Source organism: Catharus ustulatus, chromosome 10, assembly GCF_009819885.2.
Source record: "Catharus ustulatus isolate bCatUst1 chromosome 10, bCatUst1.pri.v2, whole genome shotgun sequence".
NCBI classification, from domain to species: domain Eukaryota; kingdom Metazoa; phylum Chordata; class Aves; order Passeriformes; family Turdidae; genus Catharus; species Catharus ustulatus.
The window spans coordinates 17345909-17367479 of record NC_046230.1 but is presented as its reverse complement, the minus strand read 5'-3'; the positions used below and the strand labels follow the sequence as shown (position 1 = coordinate 17367479).

At 42.4% G+C, this 21571-nt stretch overlaps 1 protein-coding gene across 2 annotated transcripts in view; it reads right to left on the bottom strand.

Moving 5' to 3' along the window:
• DIS3L2 (DIS3 like 3'-5' exoribonuclease 2) overlaps positions 1 to 21571 on the bottom strand; it is a 180868-nt gene that overhangs the window by 63076 nt on the left and 96221 nt on the right. For both annotated transcript variants that reach the window (XM_033069041.1, XM_033069042.1), the window contains exons 12-13: positions 9203 to 9315; positions 2206 to 2313 (exon numbers count right to left, since the gene is read on the bottom strand). In XM_033069041.1, coding sequence (XP_032924932.1) covers positions 2206 to 2313; positions 9203 to 9315 — 221 coding nt within the window. The remainder of the gene's footprint in view (positions 1 to 2205; positions 2314 to 9202; positions 9316 to 21571) is intronic.

The window sequence follows — 21571 nt, the reverse complement described above, 5'->3', positions numbered from 1 at the left end:
ATGTGCTGTATAACTCAGCAACTCAGAGCTCTGACAGGCACAGGGCTTTTAAGTTTACATCTAATTCAAAAGTGCTTTCATAGTAGAGATGCAGCAAGTAGCATCTTGCAATGTAAAGTCCTCTGACCATCAGCTCATGGTTGTTCCCTGTGTGTCTCTTCCTCTGTGCTGTGGAGAGAGAAAGGAAGAGAAAGCCACAATGCTGGACAGAGATGCTGTGACAGTTCTGTCAGCACCTGCTCTGTGCTGTGCTGCATCTGTCCAGTGCAGTTCAGCTTCTTGTGGTGATGGGGGATGCCTGTCCAGTAGCTCAGTAGCTCCTGCTTTGGAAACCCCACCAGAGGAATGGGCAGGTTCCCATGGGCTGGCCTATGTACCATGGCTGAGGGATGGGCAAGGCACAGTGGAGGAGCAACATTTGGGGCTTGTGAGCTGGGACCTGGATATCACAGTGAGTACCCCACAAGATCAGTCTGCAAGGCCCTCCCACCACAGCAAACCTGGTGCACCCAGAATCCATGCAGAGCACCACCATCTAAATAATTTCTAAAGTTTTGATAAAGCTTCCCCAGTTCTGCATGCCTTTGAGAAAAATCCATAGTCCTGAGCAACATCCTGTCCTCACTGTCAGTGCTCTCGTGGCTCTCCATCAACAGCTAAGGTTCAAGGGCTGTGCTGAGGCCTTTGACTCAGCTCCCTTTCACCCAGCAGAGTGTGGGGGAGCATATGATCCTGTTTGCACTGACATACAGGTATAGTAACACCTAGAAATACCAGCTTTTAGAAGAATGCCCTCCTGGGCAAAAGCCCTACAACCACTTTTCCCTCTTGGAAAGAATAAATTCTCCAGCCTTCACCTGACATCCACATCAAGGTGCCTCGACTAAGACTGTAACCCTGAAAGACCTTGTAGGAAAAACCAGTTTGCTGAGATGGCCACAGGCAGTCTCTCCCAGGGACATCATGGCCATGGCCCAGACCATTCCAGAGGTCTGCTTCCTGAGCTGAATTCAACATCTCTATTTTCTCACTGATCAGACAGGGTTGGACTGAGCACTTAGCACAATGGATATATTGCATGGGACAAGAGACAAGATGTAATTAAAGGCTTATTTTAATTAAGACTTAACTTTCACTTGTTCAAAGACAACTCAGAGTCAATAAAAGCTTTACCTAGTAGCTATTCTTAGAAAGGCCTCGTGAGCAATCACACTGTTGCTACAGGAGGGGGAACACTTTTCACAGTGGACAAATGCAACCCAACAGTGCCAGAGCAGGGACTCACTGCAGAAATACAGAATCAGGACTGCCCCTGTATTTTGCTAAAGCACAAAGATAGATTCAGCATCCTTTAGAGCAGCTGGGACAATAATAAAGAGGTGAATCTTTGTGAAAAATTACCAAATTGTCACACGAAATACTTTCTATAGAAAGAGTTGTATATGAGCACCAACAATGGGTTAAAAAAATCTGAGTACAAAAAGTGTATTTGCACAGAATAAGAGCACTCTGGTAGTGCCAGTCTTCAGCCCTCCTTGATAAGTAAGGGGACCCTGTGATCACCAGAGGAGATTTTAGGGTAACAAAGAGTGTGGGAGAGAAATGAAGACCTGGGGAGTTGTGACATGCAGCTAAGGCAGCTCAGTGCATCAACAGACAGCCTCCACAACTGCTCCCTGGAAACAACATATGCAGAGATGGAGCCATGCCTTTGCCGAAGGGCTATCATGCTTTAGTTGGATTGATGTAATTTGCAGCTCTGAAGAGGAATTAAATAGTCTGTTTACCAGAGAGGCCACAGAGGCATTCTGCTGCATCCACCACATTGCACAACTGCCTGCAAGCATGAGGCAGGGCTGGGGCGAGGGCACATCTCATCCCACCCAAAGCATTAACTCTGAATTGCTGCTGGAGGTAAGACATGAAATGGTTGGGTGACCTGGCAAGGAGCAGGACATTCTCCATTTCTGAGATTCATACAAATATTCACCCTTTCCCAACCATGTTGAGAGATTATTTCAGTTAGAAATTCAACAGTATGTCATCAGTAAAACAAGACACAGGGACAGTCCTGCACCCTCCAGTATTGTTCACCTTTGCTATCCAGCTGAGTGTTAAGGGATGACATTTTTACCACTACAAGAGTAGGGGCTGGCCACCAAGGAGGGAGTGACCAGCAGGATGACTGCCTGCTGCCTGAGGTACCTTGCCTTCCGGAGTCAACTTCCAAATCACAGAGAACGTCAGTCTGTCTCGCATGGGATTGAGACTGCAGAGTTCCTCACAGAGCAGCCTGGGAAGCATTGGGATCACCTGGAAGAGAAGAAAGCCTTGGTGAGACACAAGGTTTTAGTGTGGACAAGCTTCCCTGACTAGCTGGTAAAGAGAAAATGTGTTAAGCTGTCAGCATCACGCTCTCTGTGGCAGGAGTGGCCATGTCACAGCTCTGGGATGCATCACCCATGGCAGAGCTGTGTCACATGGCAGACAGTGTGCTGGCACGGAATGAGGAGGATCCTCTGAAATGAAAGGATTTCAGACATGGCTAAGGCCACCAACATCCCCATCAGCCCCATCCCTCAATGAAACCAGAGGCAGTTGTAAGTCTCCAACCTGGGAATCATTCCCAGCGCTCCCCTCTGAAGAATGGAGTAAGCATCCTGGAGTAATCTGCATCCTTGGTTATGCAAACACTTACACTGCAACTTTTCAGGTCACAAAGTTTGCTCTGTTTTCCACTTCTTTCCCACTGCCGCTTTGGCACAGGGAAGAATGAGGAAGGCTGGGCACATCAGGAAATTTAATGTTGAAGAAACATGGTCCTGGCAGTGAGGAGCTGAAGAGGCTGGATTTGGGAACTGTGTTTCTTGCTTTCTCACTGAATGTAACCAAGAAGTAAATGCAAGTAAATCTCTGCAAAACATGAATGAAACTTCTCCCATGCAGCACAGGAGCCATGTTTGGCTTCAATAAAGATTGAACCATGCTTTACAGCACAGACAGGAGCTTGTAGATGCAGCTGAGATAAACAAAAGTACCTGTTTTATTACTATTGACCATGTTGTTTGCAAATGGAGAACAATTACTTTATTAGACTCAAAATTTGAACAAAATATCAACCAACATAAATTTCTGGCAGGATTTTTTAATCCATGTCCTAATTCCTCACAACTAATCAATATTTCTGGTGCTGAACATTGAATTACAAAATCACAAATTACTCACCTGACTACACCAACAAAGCTAAAGCTTTTGAGCATATTCATGCTAGAACAAACCTGAGTAGCTCCAAGTGTTTCCACCATCCCTGAGTTATTTCTTAAGTGAAGTCTGTATTAACGATAATCTTTAGCAGCTGCTTAATGAAGCAAAACTCATTATTTGAATTTCACTTCTGACTTCCCTTCTCATTGTTTACCTTTGTGAAGAAGCAATAACTGCCCTCAAAGAACCACCACATTATTTCTCTAGTTTATTTTGAGTGGCAACATGGAATGGTGCTTCTCAGAAAAACAGAGAGAAATGCTCTACTTGTGTGCCATAAAGTAATTTAGCTATTTAATTTAGTTTCCGTTTTGATTGCTCTGTGTGCCAGCCTGTAAATATAGGACCAGCAGGAAGCTGACTGGCATACAAATGCCAGCTCTTCCAAACTCTGACACTTATTTAGTGATTTCAAAGATAACTTTTTCTGCCTGAAGGCAGGAGAACCACTGTTCTTCAGAACAGTACTCAGGTGCCCATTTTCTCCTCAAGTGCAGACACTTTACACTTACCTTTTGCTTTGAAGGAAAGACTTTAAATATTTAATCACATTTGTGGTTGGGCACCAGAACATGGCTATAAATCCCTTCTAACTGCAGTACACACTAGTGCCAAAAGGTTAACTGTATGGTCTGGGGCTGTCAGGGAGTCACACCATGAATCAGCAGCCCTGAAGCCTGGAAGGTCACAAGGGCACAGCTCATGATAAGCTGTTTCCCATAACACAAAGGCTGCCAGCTCTGTTATTCCAGAATGTGAACAATACTGCTACATTCATAACTCACTGACCCGGTACGTGAGCTTGGCCATGCTGCCTGGAAGGACCTGCACCACAAGGGCAGAAATTTAGAGTAAGTGATGCCAACCCATATCACAAAAGAGAGAAAATAGCTTTATAGATTCTTGGAAATCCCTGCCTGCCTAAGATCACCCATGGCCACCTTAGGACCCAAAGTTCAGGTCACAGTGAACAAAGTGCTGGTAATTTAATAAAAGCCCCCATGCACTTTCCCACCCACATTAAAAACTGCTTTTCTCTCTCTCCCCAATTCTGATTGATCATCTGATAATGGTCCGTACTTACTGAATATTTGTGTGTCTTTGCACTTCCTCTTTCCCTTCACATCTCCTGGAGCAATACTAGTTTGCTAGAAAAATGCCTACATGGAACACAAAAGCCCACGCTCACTTTAAGTGTACTTGAGCAGGATTAATATCCGATTCAAGAGGCTGTAATTCAATGGAAGGGCTTTCAATGATGTGAAACACAAGCAAAGCTTTAACTCAGATCATAATTACAGCACTAAACACTCACCAAGCAATTAGCTGTAACAAATATACTGTTAGGGACGCATCAGCCTGTGCTACCTTTGTTTTACAGGAGAGAAACTTTAGGTAAAGTAACTTAACTTAAGCCATGGAGGAAGTCTCATGGGAAAGTAAGAATGCAATCAACCTTTTCCTGGGTTCAGCAAACACATACATAACATAACATGACCTTGCACTGAAGGTATTTCAATTTATTCTACCTTACTGAATTAAAAGAAACCTGTTTCCAACACCACAACAGTCTTGGCTGACTGCCTCCTGCTTTAACATCATGATTCCTCTTCACCCTCTATATGGAGAATAAACCAACTGCCACAAGGCACTGGAGTTTAAGTTATACATACACATTTCTTTTTTCCTTAAGGTGATACGGTCTCAGTCTGAAAGGATTCTTGGTAATTGCAAGCCCAGCATTTAACACACAAAGATGTCACAATTGTGTCACGCTCAGAGAGAGAGACATGTTCCAGGAGTGATCCCAGGGGCTGCCCAGAGGAACTCTGGCAACAGGATTATCTCCATCTCTTTCTGACAGAGACACAGGATGAGAGGAGATTTCCCCCAGCACATCTTTAATGTCCAGATTTGCAAAATATCAGAGTTGTGTAGAATTGCCTTGAATAATCCAGAGGTTGCCCGGCACCTTTTAAATGCTTTGCCCTTCCCATGACTGTCTGCCAAGAGCCAGCAGTGTCTGCCAGCTGTCCTGTGCAGTGCCAGGGCACGCAGGAATGCAGCAAGCTGAAACACTGCCGAGGGATAGCACCTCCAGTGGGAAGTGGTTTCCTTGGCAAATTGCTACGGATGTGCCTATGCTGGGGATCACATCATTCAGCTTGATTTTACTGCAGATGGAAATAAAGTCACCTGGGCTTATACAGGGGTCATAAACCTAGAATATGGGGGTTATAAATGTAGCTGAATCCAGAAATGCAGTTGGAAACGCCCTACAGGGCCAGGCAAAAAAAAATTTACAATGTAAAAAAGGGAGCTACGCCCCCCAGGAAATCCTTTCTAATCAATGTGTCATAGAAACCAGGGCTTGGGTGGTGAGAGCTTGTCAGGTTTTAATCCCCCTCTATCAGTCAGGCTAATAAAAGACATCACCACTCCCCACAAGCCTAGCAGTGCCCAAGAATACTGGAAAGGGCACTTTGAGTGAAAGGCTGATATCCACAATGCTGGCAGCTCCAGGGCTACATTTCAAATCAAACCACAGACACACGATTTCTCTCTCCCCATTTCCAAGTCCTAAATGCAAAATCTTCAGCACTACCCTCAAGTCTCAGTTGTCTAGCACTGCCTGACAGCCTGCTCCATGCTACTGGTTCTCCCTGCAAGCATCCACACATCCCAGAAAGCCAAAGCAATGGCACCACTGAAAAACCAAAGTGAGAGATGGCACTTCTGTGTCTGGGGTGTCCTACACACCATCGTGCTGACATCATAAAACAGACAGACCTGTGACCATGGTTGGACACACTGCTTAGTAGCTGGGTCCTCTGCATGGGAAGATCTAAATCCCTGCTTGTGAGAGCCCTGGGGTTTGTTTTGTTTTGCCTCTGCAACTAATAAAGTGCTTCCAGAAACCAAATGTGAGTTTCCAGTCTCAGACTCATCCCTAGGGAGCTGGGCAGTGGGAGGGAACAAACACATGCATGTTGGGATGATAAAAGTTCTTGTTCCCTACAAAATCAGAAACATCTGCTGCAGCCAGGACTAACTCACCGGCCAGGTTCAGAGTAGGTTAGCCCAGAGCAGCTCTGATCAATGGACTTGTTGGAGCAGCTTTTCAAAGAACAGAAGGGGAAAACTGCTCAGCCAACCAAGGGGAAAAAGGGAGCAAACCCCAGTCAAGCATAATCCCTTATCTTCACAAAATTACATGAGCAGTTTTGCTCTCTTCAAACAACTTCATTCTGCTGGCATCCTGCTTTGGCTGCCCCTAATTCTTGGTTCAGGTTGGTTATGACCACCACTGACTCCGAGGTTGGTCCTTCTCCCACAATCAATCCAATGGGGAGGGATTGTATTAACCAAGAATTTCCACTAGAGTTGGTAGGAGGATGCTAAAGTCCAACAAGAGAGTGGACTCAGCAAATCTCTTGCTTGTACTCTAAAACACACTCAAAGGAAATAAGCAATTTGTTTATGAGCCAAGATTTCTCCTCAGGAGTTGTATCAACACTTCCATGAATTCAGATTTCGAGCAACTCTTTGTTACTCAGCCTGAAATTATCAAAATATCAACACCCTGACAACCTGCTGGTGTCAAAAGTGAATGTCTTGAAATCTTTGGACTCAACATGAAGACAGGCTTACAGTTCTGGTCTTTGATCTCCAGTGTAAAATAGGACCAGTAAAATATTACAGGGATTTATGGCTGAACTCTTACTTGAGCTGCTTCACACCTAAAATAACACTGTGAGATGTGCCAAAAAAGAGGAAACTGTTTAGGTTTTCTTGCTTCTTAAAACCTGATACATTCTTATTTCAAAAACTTTGACTTGTATTAAATAGACCACTAGCAATTACACAATAACTCCCCTTCTGGTTCAGGAAAATTAAATATGTGGCTTTATTTAACTTCTTTGGGAGGATTAGCATGGTGCTAACCTCTCACAGAATCACAGCTGTCTTAGGAAACAGTTTCATCAAAAGAAAGCATATTTTCTACAAGAGTCATGCTACCATCTTGTTTCAGACAACCTGGCTGTGTTCCTTTGCCCATCCCCTCGCTCCTTTTCATCTCTTGCAATTAAAATATTGAAAATTTCATAATCTAACATGGTTTGTTGTTTTAAAATGTGTTTTCAGCAGGGCAGAAGTGTGGGTAAAACACCATTCCTGACTGCTGGGCCACAGTAGTTGAAGATTAATTGAAGATTAGGAGCAACAAGTAACTTATGCTGGCATTGCACAGGACTGGCAGTGCTGGGGGAAAAAGGCACTTTGAAAGAAAATTCAATTAGCTTCTGCATCCAACTAGATTTTCATGAAAAATGTCTCCTTTCTTTATAAAAATCTTCCTTCTCCCTTGACTAAAAGAATCACATGGCTCAAACCACAGTATTTTGACTTGGAAATACTGCCACGACATCCTCCTGGAGTACAGCTTTGCTGCCCCAGTGACATCCCCCTAGGCCAGCTCACACCTCCCACCATCGAGTCATCCATCAGAGGGGAAGCAGAGCACTGCAGAAACCAAGGCTTATCACTGGAGAGACTGCAGGATTGGGAAGACTGGTGCCAGAACTGCTGTTTCCATGAGATACACATTGCTTCCCACTGGAGGAGAACAGCAAGCACAGGGAACTGGGGTCTCCCAGCACAGAGCAGCTGTGTGCTGTTGGTGTCAGCACCACTGAGCCAGTGGGGACACCTCAGCATTGCTGGCACAGTGGAGCTAAAACCCACCAGACTCCCTGAGCCCCCCAAAGCTGTGCCTTGCTGCTTCTACCTGAAGAAAGCTACAGAACAGCTGCTAAAGGTAAACAGCTTGATATAAAACCATTAATTTTATTCAATTAGTGAAACATAAATAATTTTATCATCCAGAAAGTGTAAAGAGGACAGGAAGCTACTGGAACAAGCACCATTACAAAAACCTCCCCAGAGAGCAACCCTGAAAACATCCAGGAAGGGAAGGGACGGGAAGAATCACTCCTAATCCTAAGTAGCAAGCAGGATATGTTTATTTATCATAGAAAAGATGTCCTGTCATTCCAGAAGGGGCTGTGGGGCCAAGGACTTCAGCTTGACTGAATTGGAGTGTGGGGAGAGGCAGATGAATCTGCTCCATGAGACTGCTCCAACACTGCCCTTCATGCAGCTGATGCCCCAAGCCTGCACAGGACACTGACAGCCAAGTTTTCCAGCTTCCCTACACGCACAGTGCCAACGGCATCTGATGGACTATAAAGTGTTTTTGCACATTCAACTGAAAATGAGACAGCCACAGACAAAGCCTACACATTTCCTCTCCAACAATGTTAAACCTGAACTTGTTCATTTGTAAAGCTTAGAAGTCAACCTGAAACTTGAGCTTAACATTTTTTCTGATAAGCTAAAACCTATATAATTTCAAGTATCTTTTCACTGTATAATGAAGGAATACTATTCTTCCATTATTTTGGATACCCAGATAAAGTAAGAGTGTGAACCTTTTGTTTTACCTCAAGATGTGTGTTTGTTTGTTTGTTATGTTTTACACCCTACTCTAACACAAATCCATTTATGGGAGGGATTAGTTGGACTCTTGCACCAAAGGCAAGACAAAATCCTTCACATCTGCCAATCTGAAGCCCCCAGGAGCAAAGCAGAGGAGCCAGCTTGAGTGTGTTGGGTTTGGCTCAGGTCAGCATGGAGCTGGTGAGCCCTGGCACATGTGGGGCACTCCCTGACCACAGACACAGCTGCTCCATCCCATCCTCTCTCCATAAGCTCCAAGGTAGTGAGCAGCTATGTCAGCTTCTGTGTTTCCATCAACCTACTCGTATTTGTAGGTGTCCTGCAACAACAGCCAGATTCTGAAAACGAACCCTGAAAATTAATTTATGGTTAATGGAAGGCACAGTCATCAGACAGACAAAGGAAAAGTTGTCCTTACCTTCTGCACCAGATAGACACTGGTGGCCCTTTCGCTGGCTACTTTATCCAGTGCTGTATCTTCCAGTACGAAGTAGCTCACATCCGCGATGTGGACTCCCACTTCCAGGTTCCCTGGAATTGCACAAGGAAGTCAGTAGGCTGTGAGTAGAAATGAACTGCTGACATCTTTAACTCTTGACTCCTCTCCCACTCCCCCATTGCTGCTGCAACCTCTTTGCTTTATGCCAGAATCTCACAAAACTGATATTTCTTCCACCTGGGATGAAAACCGTGGTCAGTCAGGACACTCTCAAATTCACCACCATGTGGTTACAACATACGAGTGAATATACATAGAAGTGAATCCTCAAGAGGAGGAAATGGGAAAACCCTCCAAAATCATGTGGATCTATCTTTCCAATTAGGAGCTTGTAATAGCGAGCCCAGTCCTCATCCCTTTGCTGCCAGACAACAGCATGGAAGAAAGATGGAACCTCACCTCCCAAGCACACAGGCAATGCAGGATCACATTTCCCTGACATGGAACAGTCAGTCACACATGCTTTTGGGTTATCTAAACTGCACCAACCTGGTTGAGCCCACTTTGCTGCTGACAACATGGGAAGTCTTCAATTACTTTGGATCAGCCCATGCAGAAGTGCAACTTTTCACTAAAGAATATTTCCACTGTTACCCTGCATTTCCTTTAGATTTGGCTTTTTATCCTTTAATTAGAGTCCAGTTTAAAAGCATCTTAAGTCAAAAGTTAGGCTAGAAAGAAGTACTACTGAGGTTTATCATGAGGTTTTGGCAGCTATTTGGATTTGGAAGTAGTGATCATCCTCAGCTTTGGAAGTAATTAGTACCTGGGTCCAAGAAATTCTGGTTTGCTAATCCTCAAAGCAGCCTATTGACCTTTGTTTTCTCTGGAAGGACTAGACTGGATTTGAGGTGCTTATTTGTAGAATACTTCTAAGTGCAGCGGGTTCCTAATTATAACACTTGGTTCTTTAGAGGAATTCACTAACCTCTTGGTATCTATAAATATTTTTTCTTTCCTTAATTTTTTTAAAGAGAAAAAGTAATAAGATCCCATGCTGGTGACAATCCTGTTTATTTATACACCTAGCAAAGAACATTATCAAAGCCTTTCTCTTGAGTGTCACGTTTTTGAAGGATAAATGGTTTGTAGCTGTTGTCATTAAGCAATACATGTGCCTGTGTGCCCTTCTGACGGATACCAGCACAGCATTTCAGCAGAGCAGGAGTGGAAACAGATGAAGAGGAAGTATGAGAAAGTTCAGTCTCCTATTAGTGGGAGACACCCAGCCCACTGTGCCCCAGCTGGGAACTCAGGGAAATGAGTACCAGCCCACCCTGCAGAGCTGCCTGACTTCATAATTATTTCAATTTATTAAGCCATGTTTGCATAGCACTGTATGTAAAGTGTAACCTTGCTTTTTGAGCAGCTTTTGTGCACTCAACAGAGCACAGATATAAAGGTGGCAGAAATGCACACAGAAGGTAGGAGAGATGGGGTTTAGATGTGCCCACATAACCTCCAGAAGGGCCTGCAGAGACTAAATATGATGGCAACAGGGAGAGAGGGCAATAATCCCATCGCACACCAAGGGACAAATTCCACCACTTGTCAGGAAGCTGGGAGCAAAGACTGCAGATTAAATGGTTCACCTCAGAAAGCTGCCTACAGCTGTGTTGTGATATTATCACATGCCTTGAAAGCTGCTCTACATGGATTAGGCATCCAAGCCTGAAACTACTTAGACAGTAAGTCTTAGACCAACAGTTCAACCAACAGGTTTAATATTACACACACTCGAAGCCAACACACTCAGAAGGTAAAAAAATATTGAATACTTTGAAGTCAATATTGTAATGTATTGACCCTGCAGGCAAATATTGACTAAAGGAAAAGGAGAGGGGGTCATTACATCATGCCTTTAATCGCACTTTAATTCAATATGTGCACTGTTACATACATGAACTTTTTGTCCTCAATAGAAAATTGACAAACCAAGAAAGATCTCATTGCATGAGATAATAAAACATGGAGTCAGCCAACCAAAACACACTGAGCAGAGTTAAATTTCATTCAGGTTTCCCACCAGAACTTCTAAAAGCTGGGGTCAGAGTGAGCCCCTTGCTTTTGAACTTTTAATGGAAATTCTATCTAAATATTTTCTTACATACATTGACATAATGCAAACTGGCAGCTCTTGGGTTTGTCTTGCTCATGTATGAATCACCCTATCTCCCTCACCCCCAAAATATTCAGACCAAGGGATCTTGAAGATACAGCACAGTGATCAACCAATCTGATTTCTCTCAAATCATTGCTTTTGAATGTGCTAGACAAAATACTAGCCTAAGCCTGCATAGAAATACCTGTCTGCTGCTCTCTCTCTGGTTTATTTGCTGAATAAAATGAAAGAGCATTTGTGAATAGAGAAATACTATTCACTAGAATTCTGTTCCAGGTCCACAAACTGTTTTTCTAGTCTCATTAATTTTTATTACAAAGTCACTAAAGGAACATTTCACATTGTAAGTTTCATGTTATTTCCCAAGGAAAAGAAAGAAAAAGATAAAAAGTGGACAGAAAGGGAAAGAGAATTTAACCAGCAGTCATGGAGTAAAAAAAGTCTTGCCAAAGAGATTGGCAGAAAGGGTAGAGGGTGGACACCACATGGACCACAGACCATAGGTTACTACACATGGCCTACTTGACCTCCATTTTGTTGAAAAAATCTACTTTTCTAGCAAAGAGAGGCTTCAAACCTTGCCATGTAGCTCTCCATTATTACAGGCTTTTTATATGCTAAATTTCCTAGAGAAATAAGTACTTTTACAAACTACAGATTTGTTTCATTCCAAATTTTCTAACAGGGAACTTAAAGCTGCACAACAACCCCTTAAGCTAGGTATTTACTTCCAGTTTAAGGTTAGGGTTTTTTAAAAGGAATTTACATTAAAATGTACAGGAGATTAAGCCAGCATTTCATATGCTGCTATTAAAGCAAGAGCTGCAGGGAGCATCTATTGCAATGAAAAATGCTGAAGGCACTTGGATGGCTTCTTTCATTCAGGATCTCTGGGACTCTTTCATTTAAAATCATTTCATATGAAAGTGGATGCAAAACTGTTGTGCCATTCAAACTCCAGCACTGCAAAGCTGCTCTTGGGAGGTGTTTAGCAACAGGGAATGCAGTTTAGAATCAAGCAAGGCGTGTTTTATTAACCAGCTGAACCCTATTAGCTCCTGTCTGCAACTACAGCGATGCGGCGACAGAGATGGATGGGAGACAGGAGCATTGTCTGAAATTACACCACAGCATTGCAAAACCCAGTAAAGAGGCCCTTTGCAATGAGGAGCTCTCCTGAGGTCTGCAAGTAGAAAGGGAAAGGGCTGGGCACTCAGCCACCCAAACTCTCCTTGGGCCAATGCTCTGTGCCAGCGGGACAGGACTTGTTGTCATCTTACTGCAAACAACACAGCTGTGATGCCAGGAGCAGAGAGGACAATTTCCCTTTTATTTACCATCATGTGGTTGTGAGAATGGCAGAACAGAATGAACCTGTGTCTCACCAACTTTCTGGAAGGCTGGATCCCCTCTCAGAGCTCACCAAGTGACAGAGCCATGAAAGGCAGGTCTCCCCCAGCACAATGGGCACAGCTGTTTTTGGAGAAGGTTCAGCTCCTTGAGCTGAGGATCTGGCTTATTTGAAATCTTCTGTGCATCAATATGATGCTAAAATTGAAGGAGATCAGTGGCACCTTGCAGAAGAACAAAGAACAGGTTGTTCCTTTTTTTTCTGTTGTTTAGATGATCTCATTCTCTCTTTGACAAAACAGTTCAGAGAACTTCTTTCCTTCTTTTTTGAAAAAAATTATAAACAAAAAGGGATTATTAGGAAGGAGCTGGAAGAGAAAGAAAAGGCATTTTCAGCCTGTAAATGCTTCATAAGAACTGTAACCCAGCAGGTCACATCAAGCATTTGCCCCGGAATTAAAAAGTTGAGTTGAATGCATTTGAACAGTATGTGAGGGAACACACTGAAAGCAAATCCCTCTGCCCTGTCTTCAGCAACCCTACTCAGTCACAGCACGAATCCAGAGATGAAGCAATTTCACTTCATACCCAAGTATATGTGAATTTTAGGGCCATATAACTTAAAAACGCAGCTCTTCAAGGATAAAACATCAGAAAGTATTTCTCTGCCATGCAGACACACTCCCATTTATTTCCATCTCACCTTCAAGCATCGTCATTCTCAGGAGGGAAGTCAAACATGAGCAAATGTGTTAAGTTACCTTTAAATCAAATAGCAGGGTTTCTGTACCAACCTCTGTTTCCCCACACTGTCTTTACCCTTCAGAGAAATACAGAAGAGAAATTGCAAAGTGTTTGCTCTATCCAAAAAACAGAAAACTGCCAGCAGTTCAAGGCAGTCCCGAGCTGTTTCCTGGTTAGACCAAACTCTTGCAGCAAATAATTACAGCTCCTTCCCATTCCACAGCCCTGGGGGTATCATGCTGTTGCTCTTGTCTGCTAAGCAATATTTAGCACCTTGCAAAAGTATGAAAAACTTGCATGAAGAGAGAGAAATGAGGCCTTTAACCTCTATGCACGTTTTGGTGCTATTGGCAGTGCTATAGAACATCAGGAGTCTTCTTCAAGGGAGAGGGCAGTGTCTGTCACAGAGGGTCACAGTTACAGAAGGGACAGTCAGAGGGGATGCAGACCATGAAGGGGTGGACATAAACCCAATGTAAGTTGCACTGAAGCAGAAATTGGCACCAAGACTTGGGGAAGCTGCTGGAAGCAGGTATGAGCCATCACACACCTTTAAATGAACGACATGACCCAAATATTTCTGCTTCTCTTTGGCATGTGTATGAACACATGCAGCTCAAGGGTTATAGAGTGACCATCTTGTGACAGAGAGAGAAGAAAAGAGAATGACTGATTAGGAGAGAAAAGCAAGTGGGAAAGCAAAGAAAGCGCAAGATGGAGAAGGGGAGGAGAAGAGTTTAATAAATAAAAGTGGGAGACCACAGAAAGAGCAAGTTTTTTGTCTACTCTGGAGTCTGAAGACAAAAGTGGGTGGCTTTAATTCTCAGCTGAGGTTACTTTTCCACCAAAGGAAGCCAAGCTGTTGTTCAAAAAAATCAGACAGTATATTTTACTTATTTTAAAATAACAAGGAAAATGCTTAAATTTTACTTGCGTGCCCTAGGGCCATTCTGCTTTTTGAAGACATAGTGCAACTGATCCATTAACTTGTTTACCAAGAAACCAAATTTTTTAAATTATCACATGATGGCCCTTTAGCCAACTGACATGCAACTAATTGCACCCTTTTTCTGAGCAAGTAATAGCTTTTTCCTTCTCTAAAGGTCTCTTCCTTGACATAACCTCACGAGAAGACTCTGGCAAAAGGATCAGATCCTGTATCTTGAGAGCAGACAAGTCCCCAGGGTACAGAGCAGCAACTTTTCCATCCAAACATTTCCATCCACTTACAAAATGTTGCAACAATTTCAAAAAGAAAAAAACCTGTCTGCCCAAACAAACAACAAACACCTCCAAAGGGTAACAATCAAAGAAAATGCTGTTTAACTCTGGTCAGCTACCCTGACCTTTGGCCATTTTGTGCCTGGCATCCACTGAACGTTACAGAGACAACTACAGTTTTACAAACCAATTTGTGATCAGCTCTAGGTGAGGGCCAAAATAAAACTCATCTGTTCATTAAGCATAGTAAAGGACAAGTGAAGAAGAAAAGCAGAGATATTTTCTAGAGTTTCCATCAGCCATCAGCAATCCTTAAAATAGTTTCAGAATTATAAGGAGACTATATCTATCCCTAAATTAAATTCTGGAAGCAGGTCTTTCATGTGAATTGCATAAATTTTTTATCTGCAGCAGCTAATAAATTCAGCAACATCCTAAAACCACTCAATAGAATTTAAAAGCCACCTTTGATACCTCAAAAGAAAGCCAGGACACCTTCATAATGTGGCACTTCATATACTGTGCATTACAGAGCCCTGAGTTTGACACACAAACCAGCACAAGCCCCTGCAGGAAAGGTGACTCCCCACATCTGAAGGCGATGCTCAGAGGTGGCTCTTGGTCAGCATGAGGCTCTCTCAGGCTCTCCCATGGGAACACATGGGGAGATCTTTGTGCTGGTGATGTTCTCCCAACTTCCAAACTCCCACGAGCTGGAGACAACTCTGCTGGCATCAATCAGGTCTCTAGACCTCAGAGTTGGTATCACATCACTGAGGCAGAGTAACAAACCAAGCCTCCTGTCCTGAGCAAATCCACATCAGCTCTTCACCCCATGACAGAAGATGCTGCCACCCAGAAGGCAACTACTACCTGTCCTGAAAACTACCTTTAAACCCCATGCAATAGCTCTGGAGAAGAATGAAAGAGCTCTTCTGTGTTAAGTGCTACTACTGCACCATTAAGTTGGATACTTACACAATGAAGGAATTATCCTGAGGGGAAAACACTAAATACTCAGGATAGAATTCACACAGCATGAACAAGATAAAACATTTAATTGCAGACTGAAAGACACATGCAATGATATCCAACAGAATAAGCACACTGAATAAGGTTTTTTTCACACTGCTGAGCAAGATACAAGCAGAAAAATACAGATACAAGCAGGACACAAGTATTGTAACAGTAAAAACCAGGAAAGAGCACAGAACAATGGGGGACAGACAGTATAATGATGGAAAACAAAGGGAATGTGACGTTTCTTTGATATATCAAAGGTGTCCATTGGAAGACTGAGACCAGACACTGGTTCCTTATGCAGCAATGTCTATGCCCCCCCTTCCACCCATGCAGGTTTTGTCCCCATTTCTGTACTGGTACCTGCTTACACTGCAGAGTTGGTTTCCTCTGTGCCTGCACGAGTGCTTAGCAGACCATGTGAGGTGCCAGAACAAGAGTTCCACTCAGAGGTATTGTAAAATGCATTGATTTCTGTGCAAGACTCAAGGAATGAGCAACTTAAGAGGAGCTATAAACCCCAAACACATCAGATTTATTCACTGAATGCCATGACCTGTTATATGGTCACATCTGGGAGAACTTCCAGATGACTACTTACAACTTGGACCCAGCATTTTTGTCATGCAGACTCAAATTCAACATTTGGTGGATGGATCTTCCACCCTTCATCAGGACAAGATGTCAAGCAGGACACAGTGGCTGTGCTGCTGTGACTTGGATTCCTGACTCAGAAAGCAATCTCTGCTAGTGGGGAAGAGTTACCAAGGCAGACTGCCCTGAGCTTTCTCAGCAGCCTCTTAGCAGTGAGGTTTGCAGCCAACATTATGAAGGTAAAAGGACAATTTCTGGTATTCACATCATCAATTATTGTATTCCAAGACTGATTCAAGAGGCTCTATCAGGAAATCAGCAGTCTTTGAATTTATAGAGATGGGAAGTGACACCCAGCAGCTTTCAAGATGAATTATAGTATTTTTGGGTGTAGGATGTCATCCTGTTCCTGAAATGAAGGTTTAGAGTGGGGAGGGACCAGCCTCTCTCTCCTGCTAGGTCAGTCCTTTCTGTGATATCTCTCCTGTACACAGTAACCCAAGGCTGAGTGAGCACTCCCAGGCATTCAAAGAGACCTTGGGATGCAGCGCTAGGCCAAACACTCACAATGCACTTCCACAGAACAGCCTTGACATTTCTTCAACTCCTTTGGAAATAAAAGGAAGTCACTGAGATTTCACTGCTAGCCATCCAGTTGCTTTGTTTATTTTTGGAAAGATTTCCAAAACATTTCCATTTGCACCTGCTTTTACTCTTTCTGTGTACTAGTGCAATAGTCAACTATCAAGAAATACTGTAGTGAATTACAGTGTAAGATGTTTTTCCTGTTCATCTGGGTTCTGAAACCCTGCATTGCAATAAATAACAATAACAAAAACAATAACCCAGTGATTCTGAGGGATCCTGCCATTTCATAAAGTTGATAACAAAGACAATATAGAGCAGTAACTCCTTTGCTGATTGCATGTAACAGAGCATGTGACTGAAGATAACCATGTGAGAACATACCTGTCAGCTATTTGTACTCTTTTAAAGTTCATCTTCCCCACCTATCTTCTAACTTTTATTTGCCAAATTCACTGAAAAGTCCTGTTCTCTCTAGGTCTGTCTGGTCATCCCCTATTACTTGTGGTTCTTCTCCAAAGACTCTCCTGGGTTTTGGGGTCCTTTTGCATTAATGGAAATCCTAGGCAAAGTGCTTTTAGAGCTGTTTGCAGAAGAATTTCTGGATCTTCTTCCCATTATACACCTACTTAAAGGCATTTTGTTTTTTTTATTTCAATACAAAATCAGACAGTCTCTTTTTTAAAGTTTGTATCCACAAATATCTGTGAGATCCACCCGGACACAAAATCCCACGCCTCTAAATCTTTGGGGAATTGTCCCAGGTCCTGAATTCATGAACTGAAATGATCCGGAAGGCAACTTTGCCCAGAGCATCTCTCCTCCCTGCAGAAAAGTAAATTCACTTTTATGAGTAATTCTACTGCTATTTGCACATCTGTTTGCATGTTCTGCAGCCACAGTCTTTGTTACCTTAGTCCTTCTCACACAATATACCTTCTATTTTATTTTAATCCCATGTCTCTTTGCCACATGGCTTTCTTTGCACAGAGTAAAAAAAAAATTAAAAACAACTCTTGGGATAAGGATGAAATATTTATAAAATATTTATACCTGACATAAAAGAGCAGCACAATAAATATGCATTACTAATCACAAACCCTGCATAATTTTGCTTAACCAAGCTTTTAATCAACCTTCTCACAAAGAACTTTCAAATATATGCGAAAAAATGTTTTAACAAATTATGTTCTAGCAATCAATGTTTTAACTAAATCCAAACTTCTTTAACCACTCCAGCACCTTAACATCCAGTTTAATGCACTTGTCTGGGGATTTGGCTCAGTCTATTTTCCTTCCAGCCACCAGCAGTTTGGAGCAACCTGCCCTATTCCCAGTGGAACTGAGGGGAGCCTCACGTCATCAAATTGTCCCACAGATTTCAAGAGACATGTTTGGTGGAGAAAAGCTGACTCAATTCACCCCTCTGATTCCATTCAACCCTGCATTTGGAAATTGGAAGTGAAGTGTGTTTCTGCACACAACCCCACATTACCTCAAAAGAAGAGACAAAATATCCTGTACACACTGCAGCTCCCAGCATTACACAGGAGTGCACTGTGGGGCACAGCAGGGATCTGGATTTGGCAGAGATCTGAGAGCATTTTGCATATTTCAATGAATCTGCAACCACAAACCTTCAATTGGAAGAAAGAATATGTACCTCTTTCTAATCACTGCAATATGTCTTTTTCACTCTCCTAGTGACACAACAAAACATCCCCAGATTAACCAGCAGGTAACAGGAGAGACGAGCTAATTATGCCTGATACTAAAGTAAAATTTGACCAAATGTTACCCACAATCCCACTCCTTGTAGGTCTTATTTTTCCCTTATTTGACTCCTGCAGTAAATCTAAGCAAATTGCAGTTTATGATCATTTGACATTTGAATTGTATGTCAATGTGTTTCTGTCATTTTCTCTGCAGGTCTGGTGTCTGTTCATCTTAAATAGCTTACAAAGAAGGAAGCATAGTAATTTCATAAATTATTTTTGATAAATAAATCCACACTCATTTCAAAAGTAACTTCTGATCCAACACTACTTTGTTCTTCAGTGTTGATCTTAAGCAAGTGTGCACAGCAAGACTCCAGTTACAAACTCTCCTGCTACTCTGTCCTGCAGCGACCAAAGGGATTTGCTGAAGGGTCCTGTACCACATTTTGCTAGAGCAAATCTCACCCTGCAGTCATTAAGTGGTCAGGGAGACAAAGCTGAATAGAAGAGGGAATATTTACATCTTAAAAAGCAAAATACAAATGCACAGAACTTTGCAAAATTAAAACATCCTAAGAGTTTGCAAACTACACCAGGAAAGAATGCAGGTGAAAGGAGAGAAAGACCAGGTGGCCACCTGAGATGGTAGAGAATATCTTGGGGCTACCAGGGCTCTACAGGTGTTTTCCAAGCACAAGATTCTGGAGCTCACACACCAGGAGATGTCTATTAAGCTGTCCAGATCTAAGAAAAGCAGCCCCAGAGCCTGGACACCTGCAGTGGACAAGGCCGAACTTTATCAACACTTGGCACAATGTAAGTTGGCTTTACCAAAACATGTGAAATAGGCTCCTTGAACAGAGATCTAAGTCAGTCTCTGCAGATCTGTTCTCAAAAACTGCAGCTCATAAGGAACTTTGTGCTAAGCAGAAAAGTCATACTGCACTATTCCCAGATTTGGGTCACAAAGAAAAGTTCTCTTCTTTGCTTATACCCCATTTTACTTTTAGAAACACAATGTGTTTGACTTTTGTATTCCATTGCCCTTAGGTACATTTGATTAAAATTCACCAACAGATTGAATGGATTTAAGGGAAACAGAAAAAAACAAGGGGCTGCAGAAGCACCATTTATTTAGGTCATTGGGCAAATACTGGGAAGAGTCAATGATTGTATCTACCTATGGCCTCACTCCAAAATGTTGAAAACCAGAGTCACTAAGGATATGGAAACCATGGTAAACAGTCTGTAGAACATATTTCTATTCTGTAGTACAACAGTTCCTCCTAAAAAGGATGTAAATTACTTGAACTTGAATTACTTTATAAAAGACTGTAAGAATACAGGAATGAAAAAAACCACAAGTGAGAGCCATTAGTTCACAATATTAGTTATTAATATACAAATAAAAGATGTACAGAAGCTCTGTTAGTACAGCCCAAAGCACTGCTTTGAGATCAGTATCAAAAGACAACCCCACAGAAATACTGCCCCATAATTTCTGCTGCTGCATCTTTTCCCATCACGGCCTGACCTTTCACTAGAAGGAATTGTCTGCCTTGAAATGTGCCAAATTCCACTTCTACTCCTCCTACCATTAAGCAGCTTTCAAACACAACTGCATCAGTAGTGTACATTACCAGAAATACAAGCACCACTAGTAGATAATTCCCAGAAGAGATTTGGAAAGTGTGACAAACATTCCTGGTATCACTGGGACTCACAGGTCACCTGCCACGCTGAGATCAGAATAAATCTCTAAACCTCTGCACCCTGGGTGAAAACATTCAGGCTTGAAAACAGTACAGCTGTTTTCTACGACATCCATATGACCTGAGAATGGTTCTGCTGTGCCTTCCTGGCTGCAGTAATTTGCTAGAAGACGTGCAGAAAGGATCACAAAAGAGCATTGACTGAAATGAACTTGCTGAAAACCTCAAGCTACCCCGAAAGCTCTACAAAGGCTGCAGAAACTAGGTGCAGGCCAGAGCCATCTCTTACTCCAAGGTTATGCTGAATCATCTAAATGGAGTACAGTTTGTTCATATTTCTGCAGCTGTTACATAAATAACCCTATTTTCCTTCTTTATTGGAGCTGATCTCTTTTAAAATATACACTCACAAATGTGAGCAGCAAGCTCACCTCCCTACTGCTATCATTAAACAATAACGAGGAGCACGGCCGTTAATCAGAAACAGACTCCAATATAAAATCCTCTCAAAACCAGACTGGCCCACTTAAAACATATATCCCTGGAAAAGTTTCCAACTGGTGCAATATCCTACTGTGAGTTCCATTAAAAATACAGCTCTTCCCAAAGCCATCCCATGCTTCCTTTGCTAGTGACACTCTGCTACTGTGTAGTTCTTTATGATAGATTTGTGAACTACTTTAGCAAAAAAAAAAATTCCTTTCCATCTTTTACTGAGGATGTAACATGGCTGAGTCCTCCATCCATTGAGCAGACATGATAAGGGTCACACTGAGAAGGCTTGAAACTCCACAAAGGTGCCAAAACAGTCACTTCTCTCTCTGCCTGGTGCCTAAGATCCTCCAAGGCAGAAACTGTCACAGTCTTGAATAAATTAGCAATGAATGCTTGAAGACAATTTAATTCTCTAAAACCTTCTGAAATGCCCTGATTTAGCTGTCTGATAGAAGAAGTATAGGCAATTAATGTGTTTTTTTCTAGAAATTCAGTGTGCTATACACCAACAGAGAATTCTGAATTGGGTTCTGCATTCTCTGTTGATTTTTGGAGATCTCCTGACATCAAGAGGATGCCAAGATTTGTGGTTTGCTCATGTTGGGATTTTTTTGGTGAGGTTTTTTTAAGTGTTTTACATATGGGCAAAAGAGATGGAAAAAATAATAATTTCTTGTAACCACGTTTACATTTGGAATAAAAGCTGTTTTAACTCTTAACACAACTT